The sequence below is a fragment of the Diadema antillarum genome, unplaced genomic scaffold (genome assembly GCF_040938485.1).
Source record: "Diadema antillarum isolate AM-2024a unplaced genomic scaffold, OU_Dant_1.0 seq00000197_RagTag, whole genome shotgun sequence".
NCBI classification, from domain to species: Eukaryota; Metazoa; Echinodermata; class Echinoidea; order Diadematoida; family Diadematidae; genus Diadema; species Diadema antillarum.
The window spans coordinates 176,756-200,509 of NW_027271259.1; the positions used below are offsets into that span (position 1 = coordinate 176,756).

The 23,754-nt window shown below is 37.0% G+C and overlaps 1 protein-coding gene across 1 annotated transcript in view; it reads right to left on the minus strand.

Annotated features, from left to right (window-relative positions):
* Positions 1–23,754, minus strand: part of LOC139728776 (uncharacterized) — a 196,030-nt gene that overhangs the window by 59,818 nt on the left and 112,458 nt on the right. Inside the window, exon 4 of the mRNA XM_071639716.1 lies at positions 21,878–21,950. Coding sequence (XP_071495817.1) covers positions 21,878–21,950 — 73 coding nt within the window. The remainder of the gene's footprint in view (positions 1–21,877; positions 21,951–23,754) is intronic.

Consider the following 23,754-nt stretch of genomic DNA (forward strand, 5'->3'; position numbering starts at 1 on the left):
TCCCTCAACTTCCTCTGAGCATCACGAGAGGGATGAGAGATTAGTGCTCCCGCGTTTACCGCAGAAGCGCACTCCACTGAATAGAGAGTGCGAACTTTGAAATTACCCCGTAATCCCTCCTCTGGTATAGAGTTTACAAGTGAAGGATGCGAGACTATTGTAACTCAACTATAGAAAATAGGCCTACTTTGATGCTGATATGCATGTCTATATAGTATATGCAGTCGTTGCTATATACTTAAGTTTCTCAAATAATTTATAACCGTACCCATAGATTGATAGTGCGTTAATTCAAGCAATTCCGCCTCCCTGCTTCAAGTCTAAGATCTCTAGCTGGTGCGGGTTTGAAGAAAATGGTTCCAAGTTCATTACTACCTAGTGATGGCCCTGAGCAATTGATTGGCCATAACAAATACTTTGTCAAGAAAGTAGAGGGCAACGCTTGTGATTTTGATATTTGTTTCTTTAAATAATGAAAACACTTGGTGCTCATGCAGAGGACAGATACCAGTTTGTTGCTTGTCTGAAAGAAAATTATAGAGGTTATAGTAACAGAGTTATTATGATAGTAGTAATAATGACAGTAATAAGTAGAAGACGAAGAACAGAAAAAAGATTGGTAAGATGATGGGTGTATTTATATGTGAGTACAGTACGAAAGGTGAACGCATTTGTTTGTTTTTAAGGTGAATGCAGAATACTCTAATGATTTGATAAATTTCCGTCTTACCATGGATTTTTGTTACTGCTGTTATCAAAATGAATAATACAAGGACTTGTAATGTTTTTAGGGATTTATTTGCCATCTGATATTACTAGAAGAAAAAACGTGTACGGAAAAAAAAAATTGTATAATATTTGATTATGAACCAGAGCTGGTGGATTTGAAGAAGTACAGTATAAAATTTCCGGTACGACAATCCTGAAAATTGTGGTCAAGCAGGACCAGTGTTAAAAAAAAAAAATAAATAAATAATATTCTGGAATGGATTTGTGTAAGTTTGTATTCACGCTGAACCTGCTGTGAACGCGGGAGGAGTCAAGATTTGTAGCTCCCGCGATTCCCGCGTACGCTCCAATGAACACGGAAGGGATGCAGTCTTTGTACCTCCCGTACGTGCATTCCTTAAACTTCCTTTGAGCGTCACGAGAGGGGTGAGAGATAAGTGCTCCCGCGTTTACCGCAGAAGCGCTTTCCACTGAATAGAGAGCGCGAACTTTGAAATTACCCCGTAATCCCTCCTCTTCTGTATAATAGTCTTCACAAGTAAAAGATGCGAGATTATTAAGTTTAACTCCAGAAATAAAAGAAAATAGGCCTATACTGGCTACTTTGCTGCTGATTATGCAAGACTGGTATTCAGTCGTTGCTATAATATACTGAAGTTTCTCAAATAAATATGCGTTAATTCTAATTGTTCCGCCTCCCAATACTTCATGTCTGTAAGATCTCAAGCTGGTGAGTTTGAAGAAAATGGTTCCCATGTTCATTATACTGATGACCCGGTCCAAAATCGGCCATAACAAATCTCTGTCAAGAAAGACTAGTATTGGTTAAGTGCAACGCTTGTGATTATTTTTCTCTTGAATAATGAAAACACGTGGTGCTCATGCAGAGGAAAGATAGAGAAAGACAGTTAGTTTGTTGCTTGTCCAAAAGAAAATTATAGAGGTTAATAGTAACAAAGTTGTTATGATAATACTAATAATGACAGTAACAAGTAGAAGAAGAGAACAGAGAAAGATTTGATTAGATAACGGGTGTAAATATGTGAGTATATACAGTTCAAAAGGTGAACGCATGCTATTTTGTTTGTTTATTGGGTGAACGCTGAATAATATTGCTGAGTGATTTGATAAGTTTCCCTCTAACCATGGATTTTTGTTACTACTGTTATCAAACTAAAAGATAAAAACAAAGACTTGTGATGTTTCGAGGGATTAATTTGCCATCTTTTATTACTATATACAACGTTTCCGAAAAATGTATATATACATTGTATAAAATTTCATATTTGATTATTTATTATTTTATTAAGAACTGGAGCTTGTGGATTTGAAAAAGTACAGTATAACATTTCTGGTACGACAATCCCGAAAAATGTGGCCATGCAGGACCTATGTAACAAAAAAAAAAAAAAAAAGAAGTATGTTCTGGAATGGATTTGTGTAAGCTTGCATTCACGCTGAACCTCCTGTGAACATGGGAGGAGTCGAGATTAAACTTTGTAGCTCCCGCGATTCCCGCGTACGCTCCAGTGAACACGGAAGGTATGCAAGCTTTTGTACCTCCCGCGTATTCCCTCAGCTTCCTCTGAGCATCACGAGAGGGATAAGAGATTAGTGCTCCCGCGTTTACCGCACTTCACTGAATAGAGAGCGCGAACTTTGAAATTACCCCGTATAATCCCTCCTCTTCTGTATAATATAATAGTCTTAACAAGTATACAAGATGCTAGATTATTTAACTCCAGAAATAATAGAAAATAGACCTACTTTGATGCTGATATGCATGTCTACAGTCGTTGCTATATTATACTAAAGTTTCTCAAGTAAATATAACCGTATATACCCATAGTTTATAGTTCATTAATTCAAGCAGTTCCGCCTCTCTGCTTCATGTCTATAGATCTTAAGTTGGTGAGTTTGAAAAATGGTTCCCATGTTCATTACTGATGACCCGGACCAAAATCGGCCATAACAAATACTCTGTCAAGAAAGTATTGATTAAGAGTGCAACGCTTGTGATTTTTTCTCTTGAATAATGAAAACACGTGGTGCTCATGCAGAGGAAAGATAGCGAAAGACAGTTTGCTGCTTGTCTAAAAGAAAATTACAGAGGTTATCAACAAGGTTGTTGAGATGATACGAATGACAGTATAGAAGAAGAAGAAGAAGAAGAACAGAAAAAGACTGACCAGTTGTAAAGATGTGAGTATAAGGTTCGAAAGATGAACGCATTTGTTTGTTTAAGGTGAATGCTGAATACTATATGCATTTGACAAGTTTCCTTCTTCCCATGGATTTTTGTAACTACTGTATATCAAAATGCAGAACAAATCAAAAACTACTTGTAATCTGTTGATGGATTTACAGGTTTGCCATATTACATGTATACTATTAAAAAAAAAAAGTTTCCGGAAAAAAAAAAATGATTAGTAGAACCAAAGCTTGTGGATGGGAAGAAGTACAATATAAAATTCCCGGTACCACAATCCCGAAAAAATGTGGCCATGGATAGTATTAAATGTAACAGAAAATACAATTCTGGAATGGATTTGTGTATGCTTGTATTTGCTCAGAACCTCCTGTGAACGCGGGAGGAGTCGAGATTTGTAGCTCCCGCGATTCCCGCGTTCGCTCCAAGGAATATGGAAGGGGTACGTGCAAGCTTTTGTGTCTTCCGCGTAATCCTCAGCACCCAAAGTATTGTGGAGCTGGTAGCACTTTCTGCGTATTCCTTTAACATCCTCTGAACATCATGAAAGGAGTCTGAGATCAGTGTTGTGCTCCCGCGTTTACCGCAGAAGAGCACTCCATTGAATAGAGAGTGCGAACTTTGAAATTGCCCCTCTGTATCCTGTCTTAACAAGGGGAGGATGCGACATTACTGTTACTGTTACTGTTACTCCAGTAAAGAAAATGAGTTTGATAACTGGTGGGTTTGAAGAAAAGAATGCACAGTTCATAAATACATGAAATAGACATTATAGTGATTGCCAGGACCAATATCCTGCCAAAACATGAATATTCTACGAAGAATGTATATAAATTGCATATCGAGCTCCTCGCTGTTTGTCTTCCTCTTTTTCTTTTCTTTTGACTGATGAAACCATTTGGTGCTCAGAGGAAATATAGAGAAGACAGTTGCCTTATCGCCTATCGGAAAGGACATTAAAGAGGAAAAAGAAACGAAGTTACGATGATACTAGAAGACGCAGAGAAGAGCAGCAAGATTGATCAGATTAAGGATAGTACAGAATAGATTATTTGAATACAATTCAAAAAGTGAACGCATAGTGAAACCATAGGTTTGCCTTGACAAATTTTTCTTCGTCTGCGTGTGATGAACACTTAGTAAGGTTATGAAACTATGTGACAAGTTTTCCCTTTTCACTTCATTGGATGTCAATGAAATCTACAATATGGTCAGTTTCACGGTAAAGGGTGTAACTTTCAATTTTTAGCCTTTTGGCCCACCCTGAACACATAGATTTACAGATCTCAAAGATTTTTTCCCATGTGAGTCACCTTATGAGTAGCCACCTTGGGTAGCATAATCAGGTCCAGGTATTGATGCGTTTTGTTTTGACAGTCACATATGTACCCTAAAAATGACTATTTTGTTGCATTGAAATTTATATAACATTTTTGAAATGTTAATAATTTTCTACAGCAACTGCAGAGATCTAATTTTTTATGTTAAAAGCATAGTTGTATGGTCAATTGAAATGACCAAATTAGTTTGGTTTGCATCTGGCCCTTTATTTTAGAGTACTATGACTTCAAATTTGAGGTTTCGGAGGCTTCATTTTCCGTTAACAATTGTTTACAAACTTTGATGGACAGTAATGATCAGTTGGTGTGTTTTGGTTACTTTCTTTTATGCTGAAAATAGTAAGGTACAGCTAAACTTTAGACTTATATCAAAGTTTACTTGATTCTAGGGCTATTTGAAATTTTGTGATAATTTGATTCCACCAAGTGAAATTTCCGTTAGCAGTTTTGAAGCCTCCGAAACAAAGTGTTTAGTCAAATAATATGAATATAGATAAGAGAAGCGACCTAATCTATATGTCAAAATGTAGGATATGGGGCCCTAACCTAGTAGACCAAAAATAGTTAAGATCCGCCAAACTCTCTGAAAATAGGAGACAATACAAATTTTCCGTTAACACGTGAAGCCTCCGAGACGCATTGAAGCCTCCGAAACAGCAAAAACATCTAATTTGACATTTCTGATAAATTCTTTGAGTGTCTGCCCCAAATTATGCCATGAAATCATCAACAGACATGGACAGACAACAAAAATGATAAAAACATTATGATACTGCAATAATTTTTTTAGCCAATACACTTTATAGAGAAAAAGTGGTTTCGGAGGCTTCAAACGGATGTTAACACTGCATTTTTGTGATTTTCTGTGGACAAAATCAAATTAGATTTATTGTTCACCCACCCAATGATTGCTTATGACATATCTAAAGATATTAAATCACATTCAGTTTTCTGGCTGCTTTGTTTACTCACCAATATAGATTTACTATACGATTTACCTGTTTTTCTTAAACAGTGCAGACGTGTCACACATAACTCACCTTTTCGTTCAGCAATAAAATATGAGCAGATGAGGATGTTGCCCCACAAATATGTTTAAACAGTGTATATCAACCAAAAAAGACACAATTTATCCATCACTTTCTACATAACATACATGATTTTCATAAAAACATAAGGCATACCAAATATATTTTCCAGATGTTTCGGAGGCTTCATTTTATGTTAACAGCATGTAAATGGAATGTTTTGATTACAATTGTGTAATTCTAAGTCTATCAAATAACTGTTTGGACTGAATGAGACGTAATGATTCCTCAAGCAAGGTGTAGATAGTTGTTTAAATGTATGAAAAGCATTTATTTTGTAGGTTTCCTTTTGAAACAATGGAACAGGCTAGATATTGTGAGTAATGAAAGTGACTTCCAGCTTGCGTGCATGCCCACATCATGCAACAGTAGTGCAACAAAGCAAGTAGTTGTGGATACATCAATGTTCTTAAGTTGGATAACTCATTTTTACTCTTGAGAGAAGTTGAAGTGTTGTGACCATATTTGTATCACTCTTTTGACTGGTTACACTTTGATGATGAAGACCAAACAATTACTTGATTATTTAGTGTTAAATACACTTTTTTTTAAAGAACTGAACACTATTCCTGTCCTGATGATTCAAGGACTTTAATAGATGGTTATTCAAGAGGGAAGCATACACTTAACTAAGAAATTTATATTACTTTTGAATTTAAGGTTGTATCTTTTATACATGATCAAGAGCAAATGGTGGAAAATATTTTTTGGATTTTTACACTTTCGACTCACTATCATCTGAGTGTAATAGTTTGGAAACACAATCTTTTACATGTCCATTTATAACCCATTGACAAATCCATTCCATTGTTACTCACATGGCATTTGTTTTTGCCATACTAAAATCTTGACTTTTTCAGCTTTCCATTTCTTAACAAGTTCTTTGGCTTTCAATACTTATGTGGAGGAAAGTAATAAATCAATAAATTTTGAGTGGATTTGAAAATAGCTAACATCTTGCAGATTATCATTTCTGTGGTGTGACTTGGATCACAGGGTACTGTTTTGGAATTTTGACATTTGATTACTTCATTCAGACAGGTTTTCATGTCAGTCTGTATGTCAGATCTAATGCATGCTAGGTGCAACACAATCTTGATACTATACCCTATTTTCCATACTTTATCATGCCGGCATGGACCACTTGACTATTTTTGATTAAACAAAATGTAACTTGTGTTACGAAACATCTCTTTGCATACACGTGTGAGACTCTATGACATGTTTGCGGATGTAGTTCTCAGTGCAGTAAATGGACAGTAATGGTTGGGATAGGATTGTTTATAAATGACATATAGACCTCTACTTATAAATAGCCTGTTGTCATGGGGTACATGTACATGTAGTTTACATGGGTGGGTGACTGGAGAAGTTATGTTCATGAAGAACAATATTGAAATGATTGAAATCTTTATAATCTGTTTAGTCCTGGCTTTTCTGGAAAAAGTTACAAGCCCCTAACTATTTTGAAATTCAAAGGGTTAAAACTGTAGTCTGTGGGTTTATATACTATTTAAAACAAACTTGTGGGTTTCTAACAAACTTAGATATTTAAACACATTTGCTGCTTTTTAATTTTTTGCGAAAAAGGTTGTCACTTTTAGAAACAGTAAAAGTTCTGTTAGCAATTTCTCAATATGTACCTTCAAAAACAGGCCTCCTACATGTAGCTGTCACAGGAGTCACACAAATTGGAATTTTATAAAATAACTATAAAAAGGAAGCCTTTGAAGAATTAATAAATTAAAAATTAAATTATATGAAACAGGGGTGACTTGTATACCACATAAAAAGAAAGTAAAATTCTAACTATCATATATTATAGGGAACTATACATTTGGTCAACATTTTTTTTTAAATTCAAATTCATACACAGTCATGAGTAGGGTATGTACATTTATCTTTTCAACAGGCGATTCAAAAAGATGAATGGGATCTTGACCATTTCAATTTCTGTTGAGCTCCATGATAATATCACCAATATATTGATTATTCCAATTCCATTTTGATGATGACAGTTTGATGATGACCCTTACATGGAATGGCTGATCGGTGTTTAAGATTGCTGTTCTATGACCATGATCACTGCATTTGATAGCTACACTGTATAGTAGGGGATATCAGGCATGGTCCATATGCAAAAGAATGTTTATAAGCCTTTTTTCCCCTTTCTATATTTTACAATGCTATGTTGTAATCTAACCGTCATGCAATCACATAGTCTATTTTCTATCCCTTTCTCATCAACAGTTGAAATTGATTTCACATAAAAACAATTATGATGGGTGGTTTATGTCAATATACATCCCACAAACTGCACTTATAAAGCAAGCAAGCATAATCTTTGCATTAAGTCTATAGCTACAGTTCTAACTCATTGAAAGTAATTCTTACTGCATTATGATGAAAAGTTTGACAAATGCATACAGATGTACGTGTGTAGCCTAATCATGTTCTGCATTGCCAAAGTCATGCATATTGATATGCAAATACAGTATGTATACAACTGAGCATAAAGATTTTAAAATATTTTTCTTTGTCTCTTAACATATATGTTGGAAAGTCTTTTTTCTGCATACAAATAACTATTTTACATGTTACAACATTGTTAGTTGTGTATTTGGAAACAATCAGCTCTGCATTAATGTACTTCATATCACCTTAAAATGGACCATTTTTGCATGTTAACAGTTATGTTGAAGCCTCCGAAACATGCATTGCTGCTAACTTTAAGCCGCAAAAAAAAAGAAAAAAAGAAGATGTTCCTAATCAGTGTACTTTTATTGCTACTGTTGCAGTTCCCTTTAGAATCATATTGCCTCATGTAATGTCATAAATTTGAACTTAGCATTGCTCAAAGTGTACACAGTTTGTTATTCACTTTTGTGGAAGCCAATTTCCTTATAATAATATGTATGAAGGGTAAACATTATGCACTGCCATAAAATGTACATCTGTGTACTGTTATTCACATTTTATTTATGCCCTGTTGTTATTCTAGCATGTAGTGATAGTTGCTTACTATAGTTTTATTATTTTAAGTGAATACAAGACTAGAACTTTGTGTTAGCAGTTTTGAAGCCTCCGAAACACACTAGTTTGTTAACTGAAGCCTCCGAAACTCACAAGTCTGAAAATTTCAACTTTGTCAAAAATAATCGAATTTCTTTGGGATTTTGGTTGATAAATGTTTGTTACCAAGAGATAATTTAGGGCTATGTTTAGAGTGGCTCTTGCTTCTAGAACATTCTTTTAACTTAAAAATAGTTTGTCAGGTACCATTTTTACCTTGGAATTTGAAGTTCACATCCAAATAATTGCAAGAGCGAATATCTGTTGGGGGAAAAGTGTTTTGATATTTCAAATACATGTTCACAGCAAATGAAAAGTTGCATTACATCCACCATTTATCTTCATTTGGTTGCTGTGGGTGACCAAAACATTCTTGTTGTTTTTACCTAAATTTATCTAAAATTCCCTGATAGTCACTTCATTTTTCTTATTTAGCCAAAGAATTAAGCTCTGGAATGACAAAATATTGAAAATATAGACATTCCTATATAAAATAAAGGCAAAGATAAAAATGGAAACACAACTTTAATTTTTGACCCTTGCCACATCAAAGTTACACCCTTTACTGTGAAACTGACCATATACACTTGATATTGCAACAACGTCGAGGATTTTGCTTGCCACGTTACGACTCAAGTTTCCGGGTGTACAACCATCATTTGGATATTCACCGTATGTAATATTTTGCCGCCAGATGAAGAAATGCATGATCACTCCGTGTCGTGGCAGAGAGGTAAGCTTTCGTTAATAGCGTTCATCAGATATTAAATTTTAACATATAAATTTAAGATCCGGAGCTTGTCGATGGACATGTGAACAAAGACCTTATGGGAAGGGCAAGCATTCTGTCAAGGAAGTGAGGATAATGATATACCGACAAACTCTTCGTGAAAGTGAGGAGAAAGGTAAGTGAAAATAAAGCATGCCTATTATATAATTTCAATAATTGCCTGTGGTCTGTGAAGGCATTAACACTGAAAGTGGTCATGTAAATGAGAAGAAAGGTAGTAGCTCCCGTGTAGTCCCGCTCTCCCTGTTTAACTCTCAATAAGGGAGGGAACGGGTAATGACCCTTGAAGCTCCCGCGTGCTCCCGCATTTTGTAATCACAATACAGGCAAGTTGATTACGACCTTTGTTGCTCCCGCGTTTTCCCGCGCCCCTTCTCTCGATACAGGAGGGGTAATCAGCTTTGAAGTTCCCGCGTAATCCTGCACACCCTACTTTCAATACGGGCGGGATACGAACCTCGTCACTCGTGTAGTCACGCACTCTGGATATCACTTATGAAGTATCAGTTGGGGGAGGGGCACTCTCTACTCTCAATACAGGAGGGGGATACGAGCTATGTCACTCATGCGAAAATGAGAAAGGGATATACCCCGTGCCAGAAAATAATTTTCTATCACACCATGATGCGTTAACTATAGTATATACCATTATCGCTAAGTGATTTAGGCCACTAAAAAAGAGTGGAAAAAAAAAAAGGAAAAAAATGTAGGCACTTTGTATTATGGTACTGTTAGATCAAAGATTCAGAGCTTGTGAAATTGAAGAAATGCAATTATATCTAATTGAAAAAAGGGATATAGTAAACAAAAATTATATATCACATTTTACTGTATCTATTTGATGATCATGATTTTAAAAATGTTCAGGATATCACTTTTGGTGCAAATGTGTATGTCAGTTGTATCACAAAACATCCAACCATACTCTTTTTTTTTTTTCAATAAAGCCTAAACTATAAGGAAATATCGCTATTTTTCTCATTAAACCATAACTGTAGAGAAGAAAATGTGAGCAAGAATATTTCATTGCTTATTGTGCAACACAATCTTTTTTTTCGAGAAAAGTATGAATGTGAATTTATTGCCAAAGATTGACGAACTTTCCCCAGAAAATGTGTCTCGGAGCAAGTGCATAAATTATAAAAGAAATAGAAAGGCTTTTTGTTATTTCTCTGTTGGTCTACGATGTTTCATCACCTGATTAAAAAAAAAAGGAAATGTAAACGGGCACAAAATAATACGGCAGGGGTACGAGCTTTATAGTAACTCCCGCGTTTCCCGCACAACACGCTCTCAGTACGGGAGGGGTACGAGCTTTGTAACTCCCGCGTTTCCCTCACGCCCTGGGGTGGGGTACGATCTTTGTTATCCGAGCTTTGTAACTCCCGCGTATTCCCTCAACTTCTATTGTGCAACACAATTTTTTTTTCGAGAAAAGTATGAATGTGAATTTATTGCCAAAGATTGAAGAACTTAACCCAGAAAATGTGTCACAGAGTAAGTGCACAAATTAGAAAAGAAATAGAAAGGCTTTTTGTTATTTTTCTGTTGGTCTACGATGTTTCATCACCAGATTAAAAAAAAGAAAAGAAACGTAAAACGGGCACAAAATAATACGGCAGGGGTACGAGCTTTATAGTAACCCCCGCGTTTCCCTCACACACTGCTCTTAATCCGGGAGGGGTACGATCATTGTTATCCGAGCTTTGTAACTCCCGCGTATTCCCTCAACTTCCTCTGAGCATCACGAGAGGGATGAGAGATTAGTGCTCCCGCGTTTACCGCAGAAGCGCACTCCACTGATGAACCTCCTGTGAACACGGGAGGAGTCGAGATTAAACTTTGTAGCTCCCGCGATTCCCGCGTACGCTCCAGTGAACACGGAAGGCATGCAAGCTTTTGTACCTCCCGCGTATTCCCTCAACTTCCTCTGAGCATCACGAGAGGGATAAAAGATTAGTGCTCCCGCGTTTACCGCACTCCACTGAATAGAGAGCGCAAACTTTGAAATTACCCCGTAATCCCTCCTCTGGTATAGAGTTAACAAGGGAAGGCTGCGAGATTATTGTAACTCAAGGAATAATAGAAAATGGGCTTACTTTGATGCTGATATGCATTTCTCGTACAATCGTTGCTATAGTATATTGAAGTTTCTCAATAATAACCGTAAGGAAGTAGATTGAGCGCAACGCTTGTGATTTTTTTCTTTTTTCTCTTGAATAAAGAAAACACTTGGTGCCCATGCAGACGAAAGATAGAGAAAGATAGTTAGTTTGTTGCTTGCACAAAAGAAAATTACAGAGGTTATAGTAAAAAAGTTGTGATGATACTAATAGGTCTACTGTAATGACAGTAATTAGAAGAAGAAGAACAGAAAAAGATTAGATCAGTAGAGAAAGTGCATAAATTAGAAAAGAAATAGAAAGGTTTTTCTTTATTTTTCTGTTGGTCTACGATGTTTCATCACCTGATTAAAAAAAAAAAAGGAAATGTAAACGGGCACAAAATAATACGGCAGGGGTACGAGCTTTAGTAACTACCGCGTTTCCCACACAACACGCTGTCAGTATGGGAGGGGTGCGAGCTTTGTAACTCCTGCGTTTCCCTCACACCCTGCTCTTAATACGGGTGGGGTACGCTCTTTGTTATCCGAGCTTTGTAACTCCCGCGTTTCCAGCACAACACGCTCTCACTATGGGAGGGGTGCGAGCTTTGTAACTCCTGCGTTTCCCTCACAACCTGCTCTCAGTACGGGAGGGGTGCGAGTTTTGTAACTCCCGCGTTTCCCTCACACTCCTCCACTTACGGGAGAGATGTGCAACTTCCCCGAGAATGAGTAGCGATTTACGGATACAGTACATGTAGTATAAATTTCTTCACAAGATTTTCCCCGTACAGGAATATTTGATTGTTTAAAGATGAATCTTTTTTTTCTTTTTCTTTTCTGGAAAATTACTGCATGGTTCGATGTGAATTTATTGACAAAGATAGAAGAACTCTTCTCAGGAAATGTGTCACGAGGTGAGTGCACGGATTAGAAAAGAAAGGTTTTTTTTTTGTAATTTCTCTGTGAGTCTACGACGTTTCATCACCTAAACTTCGGGAAATCACGTGCTTGTAACATCGCTTCATTCGTGTTACTGTTGCTTGCTGCTTTGCAGTTTTGTGCAGTGGACTGACAGGAAGGTAGTTAATCGAGTCCCTCCAACCTCGCTACTTACAGGGCCCTCCGTGCGAGGTACTAGTACGATGTGCTGGCACGTGAAATTAAATTACAATTAGGCAGCTTTCTTCGCGTGCTTTTCTTCTTACTCTGCAAATTGCAACTGTGACTGAGCTGGTTTGTCTGCAAGAACACGCGCGCTGCAACTTAGTGCAAGGATGTACGGTCTGTAGGCCACCAACACAGCGCAAATCGCACACTCAGCCATGCGAAGCATAGCATTGTTCATACATTGCGTTGATCGTACATCGGGCTTGCGTTGATCGTACATCGGGCTGTTTTGGCGTGTTTCCCACACGATAAATCGCACGCGGTCTCGCTGCGTTGTACTCCCGCTGTATTCCCGCGTATCCCCGCAGGTATGTCGGAAGTGAACACCGATTTATCCACTCGAAGAAGCACGCGGGAATACGCGGGAGTGACACAGGTTACCGTGAGCGCTACTGTATGTGTTGCTTGAAGGTTTCACACTAGGTACAGGTGCAATCCCTTTCCAATCTGAGTGAATTTCTATACCAGATTTGATGTTTCTTTCCATGGTCTACATTGTTTAACAAAACAGAAACAATTTGAATTTACACAACCCTTGACACTATACATGTGATTTGATGCACTGTGACATATAGGCCTACATGCATGTCCCAACAAGTTGTTTTGATGGTGATTCATTTTGATAAAATACATTTATTTGAGAGTAGCTCACAAAAATTAAAATCATATATTAACTTTTAACACAGAAAGAGAACTGATCTTTAATCAAAAAGAAATGAAACTTGACCATGCTTACAACCCTTTATACTGATAATCGTGGACAATTTTTTTTCCTTTATTTGTGACTACAGTACATTGTAACATGAAATTTCTCCCTCCAGGTGCTCCCCCTTGTTTTTTATCACTCCCGCCCTTATTACTGTCAGAGCACGGTGCTTGCCTCCTGACAGCTGGATGAGGTAGCCCTTTAATTTGTTCCCATTCAAATGGTCTGAAAGTTTCATGAAACAGGGGGGAGGCAAGTTACATTCAGACGTGGGTATAAAAAGAACATTTAATCTTTCCTTGAGAGAAACAGGATATGTTTCCCTGAATGCATTTAAACTGCTGTACATTTCTTGGATGTCACTTAGAAATCATTCTATTCATCTAATCCACCTGTTGGGGGCAGTGTGGCTTTTTCCACAGTTCTCTGAACCAATTTATGTTCCTGCAGAACACGCCCACTCCTTGGCTAGCCTGGGTATAATGTGCACGCTTGAACCAAAAGCTGCTAGATTTTACCGCTGTGAATTTCTCCCGGCAATGACCTTACCATACAAATCTAATGGGATCTAGTTACAGGTCTGTATCTTGGGTTGGGAGTCAATCGGTCTAACATCTGATGTAGTCAGCATTAAAGGACACATTATATCAAATGTACTGCATTCATTGTAAATTTGGAATGAAATTCCAAGTACTAAACGAGGGCTATGTCTCCCAATTAAAAGAATTTATAAGCAAATGCCTGGATTCCAGACTAATGAGATTATGCTGAGTGCACCGATTCTCTTCAACAAACAATAATTTTCTTCCCTTTTTGTTGAAAAAAAAAAACACTTTAAGATTTCACAAGTAAACGATGGGCAAAAGAAAGAAAACAAACACGCCAGCTGAAGCTAAGATCATTCCTTGCTGAGCATTCTGCAATCTCGGGACCAGAATTCCTGGAAATGTTGGCTCGGGGTTCAAAAAAATGTGGCGTATGCTGCGTGATGATCTAAACTCTTTCCCCCGTCGAGACTGCCAGGCAGCACTGAGAAAAGAGATGGAAAACATGGCCCCCTTTTCAGGGTACGAGGTTCTTTCTCATCCTGCACACAACATCACTTAATATGCTGTTCATCATGGCAGTTGCTCTCATTGCTGAAAGACACTTGGAAAATCCCCAAAACTATGCTTATAATGCTTGAAATGAGTACATTTTACACATCCACACCCACGATAGTATGTTTGTGAGCGTACATCTAGTATTAAGAGAGTTTCTAACTGTTGACCAACTTTATATTTCCATCTACAATAGTCTGTACTGCAATGGATTCTGTGTAAATCAATTCCAAAAGAATAAAGTTGGGACAAGCTATCAAGGTCATGCATGTACGGTGTCCGTGTACTGCCACTGCAAAATCTACAGACCTATGCGACCCGTCAGTTTGATTCCCCAATTCCTAATCATGGCCTTTGTATGTAACATGTACATCTGACCATATTACTCCAGTTCTCCAATCCCTCCAATGGCTCCCCATACACTGTGCATCAACGTATCACCTTTAAAAGCCTTCTCATTGAGAAAGGCATGTAATAATCATGCCCCATCTTATATTTAAATCTCAAAGACTTGATTTCTCTCCGCTCCTCCACGTCAATCCGTTCTCTTCATTCTTCCTCCATCTGCAATTATCACATGGTCCCCGCACCTGTACCCATTATGGCGATAGGGCTTTTTCTGTTACAACTACATTTCTCCATCAGTTTGGAACAAACTCCCTCTTTATAATCAATGTTGCTGAAAGTGTTGATAAGTTCAAATCATTACTGAGAATTCATCTATAATACTCAATCCTAATTTTTGTTGTTGTTGTTATATTATATTAACATAATGCTATATTTAGATTTCATATTTTTCCATATTAATGCGCTTTGAAATGTCAGTATTAAGTGCTATAATAAGTGTTACGGGTATTTATTGTTATTATTATCATTATTATCATCATTACTATCATTATTATTATTATTATTATCATTATTATTATTATTTGCGGTTAACATTTTGGTGTCAAGATACACTTTATTGTCTGAAGACTCTGATAGTCTTTACACATTTCGCAAATGCTTTTCAAAATCATGATCACAAACAAGTTCTTTTATAAAGTCTTTGGCTGCGTTCATTAACTTTCCCGTGTTTAAAACACATTTGCAAATACCTTCTGGATCGCATTTCTCAAGTTGTTGTGTTTATCAACTCTGTCGTGAGTCCATTTTGGAGGCCTTGTCACTGCTCAGCTCCACTGCACAATTTGACCCGAGGAGCGGAGATGTCTAGTTGGCAGTGGTTCATTGGCATGGGCAGGTCTGAGCTACAAATGCTTTTCAAAAACAACTTTGTGTTTATCAACTCTACACAGAAATGTGCTTCTGGCTCAAACAGGTACAGTACATTGTATGTGATTGCACTTTTTCAGAAGCACATTTCTAATCCTATAGTCAAAACAGCTTTGCGTCTATCAACTACCCAAAACTCTCTGAAAGTTGTTGGGAAACCTAAATTCTGCACCACAAATGAATTGATAAATCCACCCAAAATGCCTTAACCCTATAAAGCCCAAGGGGGGGCACATTGTGCCCCCCCTACCAGATTTTCGTTTGCTACTCCTTCGCCCTTAATCCGATTTCAACCAAATTTGATGACTTTTCCTAAAATCTTATTGCGAACATTTTGATATATAATTTAGCTATATTTGGTGTTGCTGGTTGCCATGGCAACCATAAACTGACAACCTTGTCAGTCAGATTTTGCATCTTTTTTCTGTTCCCATTTCTTTTAACAGCATTACAGTGTATGAAATGAGTGTTTCTTGGCTGAAATTTGTTGAAGGAGCAAAATTTGAAGTAATTATGGTCCTGGAAAGTTTTTCTTATTATTTCCTTTGTTTTTATGTGACAAAGGCATAAAACAATAGATATACATGTAATAGAGATAATTGGAAACAATAATATTTTCTAAAGATTGCCTTTATATTTTGAGTTATTTTGATTCCTTCACCCAAGTTATGCCTCTAATATCATTAGTTTATCATATTATCAATTTGAAATCTCAAAATTCCAGTATTATGCAAATATGAAATGTCATAACTATACATGTACCCATCCCAAACATTTCATCCCAGGTCTCATAATGTATCACTATGTTGATATGAATAGCGCCCCCATGTGGTGACCTTGAGAAATTGTAACCATAACAAATAATAAAATTCCACTTGCTTATCATTTGTGGCGAATATGAAAATGATTGGTCTATAATAAGACATATATCATGGCGATAAAGAAATTATACAGAAAAATCATGTTTTTAGCATATTTCCTATGTATTTCTTTATATTTTGGTAAATAGCGCCCTCCATGGGTGACCTTGTGAAAATTCAAATGTACAGTCATGTAGAGTATGAGTTACTCTACCCACGTGCCAAATATGACGATGATACATTAAATAATAAAAAAGTTATATAGGGGGGGCACAATGTGCCCCCCCTTGGGCCTGCGAGGGGTCAAAATAGCTTGGGCTTAATAGGGTTAAAGGGTGTGTACAGTTCTGGTCGAGGTGAAGATTTAGCTTTTAACGTTTTGTGAGATATTCAGAAACCACTCTTTGAGATGTCAAAGAGCATGCGGTTCTAAGGGGTGTCAAAACTTTATTCGATGAAAATCGGTTTTGAAATGGCTGAGATATCCAAAAACAAGGTGAAACAAAGAGATACTAATAAAGTTGGGGCATGTCGTCCTTTATTATTAGCACTTTTTTGGATATCTCAGCCATTTGAAAACCAATTTTCATCAACTAAACGTTGAATCCTTCTTAAAATTACATGCTCTTTCATATTTCATAAGAGGCTTTTCATTATCTCGCTAAGGAATGTTCAAAACATGAATCCCTACCTCAACCAGTACTGTACAGTCCCTTTAAACTAATACTATTAAATCTCTACTCACAGCTGGTTGTGTACTTAAAACTGCCTTGACAGTGGATTTGACAAACTTTCTGTGAGTGCAAAGTGAACATATTTATGACTTCACAGTCAGGCCTGGTTTTAGAGACTAGCCAATTACACGGGTACAGTTGTAGCTGTAAACACTGCCAGAAGTTGGCAGAAAAAAATTCCTTATGGCTTCAACAGTTGCACAAACTGTAGCAGGCACAGTTATTACATACATGTACACATGAGAACAGCAATGAAATCTCAATGTAGCATTTCTCCGGAGTTGACGGCCTTCATTCTAATGCAGAATTCTGCTTGCCCATGAGAACAGGAAACATTTGGCACGATGAAGGTTTCACCTCTTCTCAAGGCCAGCACATAATTTAATAGGGAACATCTTCGCCACTCCTCAGCTCATCCATGCTCTACACTCACAAGTATCATACTATCAACAATATTGCATTTAGTTCTGTTGCTGCAGTGCTTCTAGTCTTATATTCAGACTCTAAATCTCCAACATAGACGTACACATAATCAGTTGTTCTGCGTTGATCAATTTTTCGACCATATCACTATTTAAGGGCAGACAAGTCTTCTACAAGCACACATGGTCATATTTACGTGTGTTTTCTTTCATGAAAATTGGCTGAAACCTCTTCTGCATGATTTCCATTGGAATATCAATTGTGCAAAAAAGACAAATTATGAAATATCACAAATAACAAAAAAGTTCGAAATCACACAGAGAAAAAAAAAGGGACGCAGATTAGAAATACTTGCATTATTATCATTATCAACATCTTTTTAATGTAATATCATATATTGACATCTTTTAGATTGCAAACATTGACAAAATGGGGCATATGGTACACTTTGTTATTACAGTTCTCCTATTCCTGTACTACATGTATGCAACACACAATAAACAAACTGTAGTCTGAAAATAAGACTACATGAGCTCTATACAAAACTACAGGAAACAACTTCCTCTCTTACTGAGCACTTCAATGGAGGGTGACACCATTTTATACAAAGGTGAAATGAAAGGCATAAAGAAATGAACAAAGACATCATATCACATTGCCATTTTTCCTTGCTTCTGTTCTGAAATACCCTCAGTATTCTTAGTATTGTGTGCTATTATTTTCTTTTTTTTAAGAAGAGGTGACAAGGTTTGGCATTCAAACTATATGACAGGAAATGCTCGACAAGGAAAAAATAGAATCCCTCTACCTATCTCTCGTCAATAGGTGTTTATTTATACATCCGGCGGAATAACATGACTGGCAGTATGGTCACCTATATATTTCCAGTTTGGCAGAGACATTGAGATAAAAGGATATACCATTGGGTTAGATGTATTCTAGCCTCACTCAAAGACTTTTGCATAATTTGGTCCCAAGTTTAACGTGTTACTAATACAGCTTGCAAAGGAGCATTTTAAAATGATTTTGGTAATTTCAAAGAAAGACAGAGTGAAGTCATGGGAATTGATGATGTACACAATAAACTGAATTCATTCAATATACAAAAAGCATTTTATTCTATGTGCGATAATCTTTTTTTGAAACTAGACTTCAGTACTGCTTGACAATTTGATTGCTGACATAATTCATACTCATGAAAGGGTTTTTTTTGGTTCTCTCTGTCTTTACAAGTTTGACAGAAAACTTAACCCTTTCTGTGCCGGGGACTTTGGATGGTGTGTACAACACTATGGGGTTTTCTGTGCCAATCATTACTCACAGCACACAAAGGCTTACCGATGATTTTTACAACTATATAATTGTTTATCAAACCAAGTTTGGCAAATCATAGTCTCGAGGTGTGTTAAAATTTGAGTTTTGCATAATCCTCAGCATGCATTTCAAACTGAATTGTTCGACATCATACTGTAGATCTCCCATTTTCTTGCACATAATTGATTTCAGAGCTGTACATATTAAAGTTAGAATGACAATCAAGGAGGTTTATGGCCCAGCTGTCCTATGAGAGCCTCTTGCACTTTAAAGGACAAGTTGATGAAAGTTAAAGGACAAGTTCACCTTCATAGACATGTGGGTTGAGTGAATGCAGCAATATTAGTAGAACACATCAGTGAGAGTTTGAGGAAAATTGGACAATCCGTTAAAAAGTTATGAATTTTTGAAGTTTCTGCTCAGTCACGGCTGGATGAAAAGACTACTATAGCTTGTGATGTCACATGAGTGCAACGGTATAAAGAAAGAATAAAGAAAATTCAACATATTTCCATTTTTCTCGCATAACAAAAGAACACTCGACTTCTCTCTTTCAGAAGGCAGGGGGAATGATATTACCCTTAACATACGTCAGTAGCACGTCAAAGAAATGTGCACTTTATTCAAAAAGTAAAGTTTTGTGAAATTCTCTTTTTATTTTCCTTATATAGTTGTACGCATGTGACATCATACACTGTAGTAGTCTTCTCTTCCAGCAGTGACTGCGCAGATACTTAAAATATTCGTAACTTTTAAATGGATTGTCCAATTTTCCTCAAACTTTCACTGATGTGTTCTACTAATATTGCTGCATTCTCTCAATCCTTATGTATATGAAGGTGGACTTGTCCTTTAATACTGGCTGACTAAGAGTTTCCTTAACTCTAGAAACACATTTTGAAATGTCTTTCACATTTGTAAAATTACAATATAAGTTCTCCTGAAAGAGTGAACCTCCCCTCCACCAATGCCACCCATTCTTTGACCTGACTTGCAAAGTTATCTGTGAAAAAGTTTTCAACAATGCATGTTGACTGACTGGATTCACACAACCCAGGCAAAATATTTGCAAAACACTTGGTGCTTCATTATCTAAACACAGTGCAGGAATGCAAAAGCAACACTGGCCAACTTGAGACCAGTGTTTTTTTTTTCTTTCTTTCTTCTTCAGGTAAGGTTGCCCTCAAGACTTTTTTGTGTACATGCAAATAGGTGTACATCTGGTCAAATATGACACACTGTGTATACATAATTTGTTGGTTGGGGGATGTTAGTATCATTACTAACCCCTAGTGTAAGTTAAAATCATGGCTATCTCAAAGATTGAACTCAAAATGACCATGGATAGAAATACAGCAACTCCTGATACACACTGGTTATGAATGTGCAATGGAGATGGACATTACTGTCTGTTCCACAGGGGTTTCCCCTGCCTATGAGCATATTTGCAGAAACTGCATGCCAGCATGATCGGTCAGGAAATGGAGGGCTGTAGAGCCCCTCTCCAAAGCTTCAAGAATGTTGCCTTTCGGGGTCAAACACCTCTTCAAATCACGGTAGGCCTAATCCTGGAGTACATCTACCTACAATGATCATAGCCCTTCACAGCCGTGTACCAGAATGCCTGGAGAAAAGAGGTCAAATATGCATCGAATGGAACTGGACACTTATCCCCACCCCCACCCCCCTTTCCTTGATCTAGTCTTATTCTACAGCTAATCCAAATTTGCACTTGACCACTGAAAAGTCATCTGACATCGACTGATGACAGAATCTGACCTTAAGTTGTGTGACAGAGCAGGGAGCAAGAAGCAATCTTCAGCAAAGAGACGAAGTGTTGAAAACCCAATTCTACGATTTTCCTGGAAACCAACACTGATGGAACAGTTGACTCTTGCACATGTGTAGAGTCTTGACAAGAGGCTAGAGGGGGGCACAAAAGGTCATCCCACTCTGTCACATGCAGAGAGAACTTCCTGTGTCACGGGTCCCATAAGACTGGTGTAACGATTCACCCTGGGAATGTGAACTTCAAGCACTTCTTGATTAAACCAGAAATGTGACACCTTTCTCCCAATCTCATTCCCCCATCCCCTTCTCTCAATCCATACAAGTGATGACATGGATAAGATAAGGGTCACACGACAAAATGTGTCCCATCAATATCTCTACAACGTCACCCTTCATGTTCGCATCACATCCAACAGGCCATGTCATACTGACATTCATTAAAGAACACTAAGGGAAAATGGGACAGTTGCTCTTGCTACAATGAGTGAATGTGGTATAATCATCCAATCAATTTTCTTGACAACATCTCAGAAATGTTTTTTAGAGGCCACAAGGGACTGGATTGTTTTTTGTACTGAATGCACTATACACATCACGTGTAAGCTGACTTTTACAAAATAGAGTAAAACCGGAAAAATGAAATAACAGAAGTTTCATTAATATCGAAGAAAAAATGAAGTTTATACAGAGTTTTATATTTTTGCTAAATATATGCAAATTGGCAATTCCAATGACATCATTATCTCAGAACTCTTCAATTGCCATGAACGCAAAAGAACCATTAAAATCATGTTTTCACATGTTGCCAATTTTGCAACTGCAAAGTCTTTCCCCCTTAAAGTCATAATTGCAAAATTCTCACAAGATACAGCTAATGGTCAGACACCTCAGTTTATTGTTGGCAAGCTAATAATTTCTGCAAAATACTAGTAACTGCCCAAAGGTCTTGACAGGATTCATCTAGACCTACTGTAAAAGTGGAAACTTTTGTGCAAGTACTTTTCTGCGCTCAGCTGGGCAAGATGAATTTTGTAAGTTTTTAATTCACAGAATCAAAACATTGAATAGTATTAGCAAGCAAAAATATTCATGAGTTTTCATTCTCACACTATTTTCTTGTGATGCAAAATGTGCAAATATTTTCCACTTTTACAAAATTTGTCTGGACTCACCTGTAAGGTTTGAAGCCATTGCATCATACTCCGATGGTTGTCCGCTGTTAGGATGTGCTCCTTCCCTCCACTCCTATACCGTCCAGAAAAGATGTTCCATGATGAGGTGGGAGAGACGAGAATGAAGAAAGACAGAGAAAAGACAGAAAGAGAGAGAGAGGGGGGTGAATGGTTTAAAATCCTCAGTGTGCTGAAACAATGATGCACATGAACAGCCCCAAAAGTTCTGTCTCCTCCCCCCTTTTACTACACATAAACACGGTCCCTGTAGGAACGGAGTCGAGTAAACAGTAGAATGGACCTAGCCTGGGGCCTGTCACACGGCTAGAGCTACAAACGAGCTGAGATGAGTCAAACACAGACGGGGGAGACTCTACACGTCAGCTTTAATCGTGCGAGGAATTAGCCCCCGAGATCTGATCTTCGCCAATCAATGATAAACAAAGCAGCTATGTTAGTCATAGGGCTGTGTGTCATCCCCCTATCTCCAATGTTTATGATATTTTGGTCGTTGGCCGCCGGAGTCTGCTTCGGCAAACTGCAAGAAACCACGAAAAGAGTCCAAAAGGTCACTAGAAGATAATTGTAAGAGATGCCACAATCAGCCATTACACATGTCCGATTAGCGTAGTTTGAATAATCCCAACTCAAGGGCAGCTCCTGGAGCCGATCCACTTCAAAACTTCGATTCCTCAAAGCCCTAAGGGATGCTTTCAAGAATTACAACTTTTTTTTTCCATGTACGTCAAACAGTGCTTACAAACGGGTTCACATTCTCCTAGTAGCCAATGTCTGATTAATTATTTGAATACCTATCCTATTGCACCAGGTGCTGACCATGTTTTGAGCGTAACTGAAATACTTTTGATGTGTTTTTGAACATTACAATTACTCTTTGTTTTGAAAAAAAAAAATCTCTGTGGCTAGAAGAAAGATCCAATAGCCATATGGATTCATTTATATCTTTGTCTTCTCTGGTATTTTCACAAAGTGCACTAAAGATGGTACAATTGAAAAACAAAGTTGAGATTTGGTTCATTCATTATAATCTTTTGTAGTTATAAGTTTTGTATCATTTGAATATGATATACGTGTCCAATAGCCTGATCAATAATAATAATAATAATAATAATAATAATAATAATAATAATAATAATAATAATAATAATAATAATAATAATAATGATAATAATAATAACAATAATAATAATAACAATAATAATAATGATAATAATAACGATAATAATGATGATAATAATAATAATAATAATAATGATAATAATAATAATAACAATAATAGTAATAATGATAAAAATGATAACAATGATAATAATAATATCGATAATAATAATAATAATAAAGATAATTATAACAATAATAACACCTGTTACTCAAAATATACACATGAATACTTGGGCAGGTGTCTATGGGAAATGCATGTTGTAGCAAAATCAAATCGTCCTCAATGGGTTAATGGAGAAATACAGATCCCTTTGTTGCCAGCATCCTGAATAATTGATACTAGTACATTGATATGCACAAAAGTTACCATGCTCTGTTATAAGCATGGAAATGAAACTGATACTCCATGAGGTTTGACTGATGATTACACAATCATCAAATCTTTTTACTACCCAGGTCAAGATGTTTTGTTGGTCTGCATTAAATTTAATACTGAATTGAACATGACTGAAGTCAATATCAGAGGAGAACCTTGCGGTGGATGACAGTGAATAATAAGTGCATGCTGCGAGTCCAGAGGCTGCAAGGTATTCTCTGCCGGGATTTTTTTTTCTCTTTTTTTTTTCTCTTTTTTTTTTCTCTTTTTTTTTTCTCTTTTTTTTTTCTCTTTTCACTGGTCCAGACCGGGACAAAAG